The sequence below is a fragment of the Callorhinus ursinus genome, unplaced genomic scaffold (genome assembly GCF_003265705.2).
Source record: "Callorhinus ursinus isolate GAN/ISIS: 27379988/994484 unplaced genomic scaffold, GSC_fseal_2.0 scaffold44, whole genome shotgun sequence".
NCBI lineage: Eukaryota > Metazoa > Chordata > Mammalia > Carnivora > Otariidae > Callorhinus > Callorhinus ursinus.
Genome location: NW_027397106.1, coordinates 12,799,536 through 12,805,535, shown reverse-complemented (window position 1 = coordinate 12,805,535; position 6,000 = coordinate 12,799,536). Strand labels below are relative to the sequence as shown.

Below are 6,000 nucleotides of genomic sequence, written 5' to 3'. Positions count from 1 at the left end.
GGGGGGAAGGGGAGTCTCCCCGGCTCTGCCGCTTGTTGGGTCCCTGCTGGAGGAGCAGTAGCCCGACTGGGCCGCGGATCACGGTTTATGGCAACCCCGAGCTGAGAGCCCACTCCTCCGCTCCGTCTTGGCAGCTGGCTTCCCCACTCTGATACTTGGGAGCTCTGCCGCATTCAGGCACCCCTGGTCTCTCTGTGACCCCGAGGGTCCTGAGACCACACTGTCCCAGCGAGGGTTCCATCCCCCACTTCCCTCAGTGGAGCCGGCTTCTTCAAAGTTCCAATTTTGTGCTCTGCTCTACAAAGCTCTTATACAAACATATCTTTAATTGAATCTTCTACCAGCCCTTCAGTTAAATGTGATCTTCAATTAAATTGATTGATATGGAAATGTTTGCAACTATGCCATTTGTAGAAAAAAATACTGTTATGATCAATTGTTAGAGTTAAAAGCTAGAACACACCAATTGAGTGACTTGCTCATGTTCCTACAGTGTCAATCCTAGAGGCAGCTGATAACCCTCTGATACCAAGTCTATTGTTTCATAAAACATGGTGCTTACAAATATATTTAAATAAACTAAAACTTATTCTATAAACAAGAAACATAAAATAAAATTGAATCAATAATGTTGACCCCAAATAATAAGCATTTACCTTTCCTTTTTTTTTCTTTTCTGTTTTTGATGCAGGTGTTTATTATCCAGCTACCATAAAAACTAACCTTTACACAAACAAGATGAAAATGTGGTTGCTCGTCAGTCACCTTGTGATAATATCTTTTACAACCTGTTTATCAGGTAAGAAATATCCTTTGCATATTCTCCATGAATTATGTCAATAAAATTAATATGTGTGTATTCACTTTACTAAATCTGGTACATGAAGTTAAAATTAATATTTTTGACATCCGTGTCAGATATATAAATTAATATGTTTAAAGCTGACCCTATTTTTCTTTTTATTTTCAAGTAAAATTTCACAAGATTTAGTAAGTCTTATGTAGTGGTAAGCTGGTAAATGTTTAAAAAATGGACCTCTGGAAGAGAAAAATATCCTTGCTATGTAGCATTCATCAGTTGCTGGGGAGTAAATATTCCTGCTATGGCCAATCTTGACAAATTGACATAATTTAACGTGCTGTTGGAAAAGATATTCAACAGTTTACCATTATATAATATTTTCACCATATAAATACAGTATACTCAAGTAACCTCAATAGCTTAAATAAAAGAAAAATGTAGTAAAATACTTAAACAGTAATGGGTTTTAAACATCTGTTACCTTTGTTTTTAATTTATTTATTTGTAAGTTGATATAATTTAATTTTTCTTACTGGCTGGTCAGTCTTGTGAAAAACAATTTTAAAATAATCTACAATGTGTTCAAGGACATTAATAATAACAAAGTAGTTTTGAAAGTGCTCTAGTTTTAGGACAAATACTATAACTCTATCTTTCGAAGGCAAGTAAGGATTCAGAAATATTTCCTATAGGGAGAGATGCATTATATTTTTATCTGAAAGCAGCATGTTTTCTAACAACCAATTTTTCTAATACCTTCATCTCAATTACCTTAGCTCAGTAAATACTTGTTGAGTTGTTAATTAAGTTCAAGACATAGATGGATCTTATCCTTCATTTATCAATTCTCATTGATTGTTTTAATGATGAACATGCTAGGCATCTTATTGCATTTCTTGTTTATTATTAAGGAAATAAAAATGCTATTTTATTTTGGTGGTAATTTTTATTATTATGACTTCAGAATTCATAAAATATAACCATTTCATCAGTGCTTAAGAATTTTAATGACATTGCTATAACCACAGGAGTTATACACACACACACACACACACACACACACACAGACACACACAATTACATGCATATTTATATACATATTATACAAATATAATAAAGAAAACTTTGTGGTAGGTTTATTGTGGCTAAGTCTTATCTTTATGAATGAAATAAAACAATAACTTATTAGTACTGAAAAATTCATCCTAATTCTATTGATCACAAATTTTAATGCAACTATAAAAATGCAAAGACATGAAATAAATAGTTGCAAACATGTGATGATACATCAGCTGTAATAGTAAAGGGCCACCAGTGTCATTTCGTTAACTAGTATCTCTGTTATTTGATTGTTGTTTGAAACCACAACTTGAAAGCTGCTTTGGGATTAAAATTGCTTTTTCTTTTATTTTTAGAGTTTACATGGTACAGAAGATATGGTCATGGAGGTAAGTTAATGAAAGGGTAAATTTAAAAAAATAATTTTTCTCAGATGAACCATATTTCATCTCTACCTTAAGCTATTAACTCTCTAAACTTAAAGGCAAATGGTTAATGTTAGATCACTTGGAGATTTTGTAAGATGGTTTATCTGGGGTCACAAGACAAGTTGTTTGATTGCCAAAATGAATTGAATATATACACCAAAAACAAATATGCTATTAGAGGATTGTAGCAGATAGAAAATATTCCATGTGGTCTATATTTTTTCCTGCATGCTTTGTAACAGTTCTATGCTATTAAATTTTGAAGCAATGTTTTAAATATTGTAAACACCTAACTTACTTTGGAAAGCCTCTTGCTTTGCTGAAAGAGATAGAACTAAAGTTAGTGACCTCAGAACCTTAAGATTCAGTTTAATTAGGATTCCAAAGATGTTGCAGAATTTATTGTTTATGATTTATTAAATATAACTGTTAATTCTGCTAGTTTAGATTCTACTTCAACCACTGAACATTTCTTGCCAGAAATAGAGGCAACCTGTAGGAGAAGCTTCTCCCTTGCCTCTCCCAGCTTTGAGTAGCCTCAGACATTCCTTGACTTGTGGCATCATGACTCCAATGTCCACCTCCATCTTCATATGTATGTCTTCCTCCCGTGTCTGCCTCTGTGTCTGAATTTACCTGTTTTTAAGTTTGCCAGTCATACTGGATTAGGGCCCACCTAATGACCTCATTTTAACGTGATTACTTCTATAAACATCCTATTTCCAAATGTGGTCCCATTCTGATGTACCAGGGATTAGGACTTCAACATATATTTTTGTGGAGGCACAATTCAACCAATAATATTACACTAAGAGAAAAGTATTTTGAATCTCTGAGGAGAGAAGAATTGTAAAATATCCAAAAATTACGAAACTTTTTGACCACCCAGCTAATTGTTGCTAAGAAAAAGAGAAAAAAAACCTCATGTATGCTGACTGACATCAAGTTAAATTCATAACTGCTACTTTCAAGTGAACAGCTGGTACTGCCCGGCAAACACACTCCACTTCTCCAATGAATTCATTTTCTTATTTTCCTAGATCATGCCATAGTTGCTCCCCTCCCTTCAAAACTCTGACAGCTTCTTGCCATCCCTACTTTGCTTCCTATTACACAGAGGTATTAGAGACAACCTGAAGATAATTTCCACAAATTCATGCTACTATGTTTACTCTCCTCCTCCATCTATGCTCACACACTCCATCCTCCTGCTCATTTCACACATGATGACTCCATACTAGACCCTACACTTGTACTTGTCCCATCCCATCTGATTTAGTTATGTTCATTGCTCCAGCAATTGCCCCCTGTGTCTCCTCATCATCAGTTTCTCCCACTACTGGATTATTGCTGTCAACATACAAACACTCTGTAGTAATTTCTCTCATTTAAAGAATCATTTATCTGCAAACCCCACACCGTATAGCTAATATCCTACTTATCTATTCTTCTTTTCAGTATTATTACTAAAAAAAAAAAAAAAACATAAACTATGCTTTCTGTCTCAATTCTCTGACCCATATTTTCCTTTGAACCTACTGCAATCAGACTTTCACACCAGCATTCAACCAAGGTGCCTTGTCCATGTCACCAGTGATGTGCATATTGTGAACCCAATAGTCAACTCTCAGGCTTTCTACTTGACCTATTGGAAACAGTGCTGCAGTTGCAGATATTACGTGTAGACCTAACATCTACAGGTGAAAGAGGTGTATTTTTTTCTCATATCTTTTTCTTTTTAAAAGCAAGAGACCTTTCAGTAGATCTCTAAACACCTCAATGTCCAGAGTTGGGTCACGAATTTACCACCAAGCTTGTCATAGGAAGGAGTAATGTAATGGCATTAATGATAGTCAACCTGTACTTCTGAGTCATGGGAGGGAAGATTGAATCCTTGAGCATATCTGACATTTATCATCGGGGTAGAAGGGGAGGACTGGCACTGGTGAGTTGAGAAACAATATCTGCCACACCACTTAGGTGAGTTGAAATTGAGTTTTTTTTTTTTTTCACTTATGAATGGGAGAGTTCTATCCAATACATTATCTTGGATATATAATAGTTTTTAACTATTACTACATAATAATCTTAATAACCTAGGTGACTAGCTTTTAAATAAAATATATGCATTAAGAATACATAGATATTTTTAGTTTGAAAAATAAAGTATACCAAGGCTTATTAAAAAAATCATCAAACCTAACTCCACTCTTTTCCACATGTCTTAAAAATTTCTTCCCTTTTTATTTTTTGGATTATATGAAATCAACATGTATCCTATTGAGATAAAAGAATGAATACAACTAAGTTCCATATAGTGAACATGTAATGTTCAGATATTTAATTCATAACTAAATATTTGAGAGTAAATATTTATTTTAGATGCTTTTCTCAATTATGGTATTTTTTACTTTATAATAAGATATAGCTTTCTCAAGACCAACTTTTACTGAGGCTAACCTAAAATGAAAATAAATATCTCTTTAATTCCCCTATAATTTAGTGACAAAAACAATAAGGGGAAGAGATAAAATAGCAGTATAATCCTTATTCTATGGAATTAGAGTATGACATAATCCTTAATTTATACAGTGGGATTATCATATGATGATAATATTCAAAGCTAATATCAAGGAAAATTAAAATTCTGAAGAGAGAGCTGATATGGAATTTCCTGTGTCTTCATAGTACTTATACCCAAATTTTCATGATTTTTTTAATTAGCATTATTTTCATTCATAAAGCATTATTCTATCTCTAATTATGACTGAGATTTTATAGCATTCACTAGCTTATCATTATTTTGTGATACAGTCACTGTTATCAATTAAAATAGACTAGAGATAGCCTGAGGAGGCAAACTGATAAAAGTAGGCGTACCAACTGGAGCATGCTACATAGTGGGGTATACGTGAAGTAGGTATGGCAAGATGCCTAGACAGTTAAGGAAAACACTGTGTAGAGGCTTTAGCCGTGGACCTTAGGGCAAGGAGGTGGCAGCTATCAAGAAACTTGATAGGCTCTTGGGCAGGTAAAGCCATGCAAAGGGAAATTTAGTAAACCTTTCTGCTAACCTGACCCCAGTCTTTGTTCTAACAGTTTGATTGCTACAAGTTCTTCAAACCAATTCCTTTATATTTTAGTTATGGCAAATTACTGCAATATTATATATTACCCATGACCCTAAAGGATTGGGGCATCCAAGTATTCAAAGCCCAAGCTCTAAACATCCTTGTTCCCTTACTAGTGGGGAATGGTTGACAGTGAAGACAGAAGGAAAAATGATTCTTTGAGTCAATTTAAATACTGTCTCACTTAGAGAATTTATTGTATTTCAAGAGGCTTGTAACACTCACCATCCCATAATTATCGTAACATTGTAAATATGGTAATAATCCCAGTATTAGACTCTATTCAAATTTTTTTGCCATTGCTTTTTTTTCTAATAGTTCTTTTCCTGTGACTCTTCTTATAACATATTTATGTAGAAGTATGTTTTTATAACTAACAGATTGAGATGACATATTACAGAATGAGAAATAGAATTTGTTTCAAAATAGATATAAAATGAATTAAAAAATCTCTCAAGTACAAGTCATAATTATACTTTCAATTTTCAAAAATAAAATAGAATAGCAAGATTACAGTGGACCATCTCCCCACAGTGAGAGGTGAAGTAATCCCATTTTAAATAATAAAACTGATTATGTT

The 6,000-nt window shown here is 33.7% G+C and overlaps 1 protein-coding gene across 1 annotated transcript in view; it reads left to right on the top strand.

The window, feature by feature from the left end:
- CNTN1 (contactin 1) overlaps nucleotides 1-6,000 on the top strand; it is a 290,240-nt gene that overhangs the window by 211,479 nt on the left and 72,761 nt on the right. Inside the window, exons 3-4 of the mRNA XM_025883027.2 lie at nucleotides 692-799; nucleotides 2,218-2,250. Coding sequence (XP_025738812.1) covers nucleotides 739-799; nucleotides 2,218-2,250 — 94 coding nt within the window. The 5' untranslated portion in view covers nucleotides 692-738. The remainder of the gene's footprint in view (nucleotides 1-691; nucleotides 800-2,217; nucleotides 2,251-6,000) is intronic.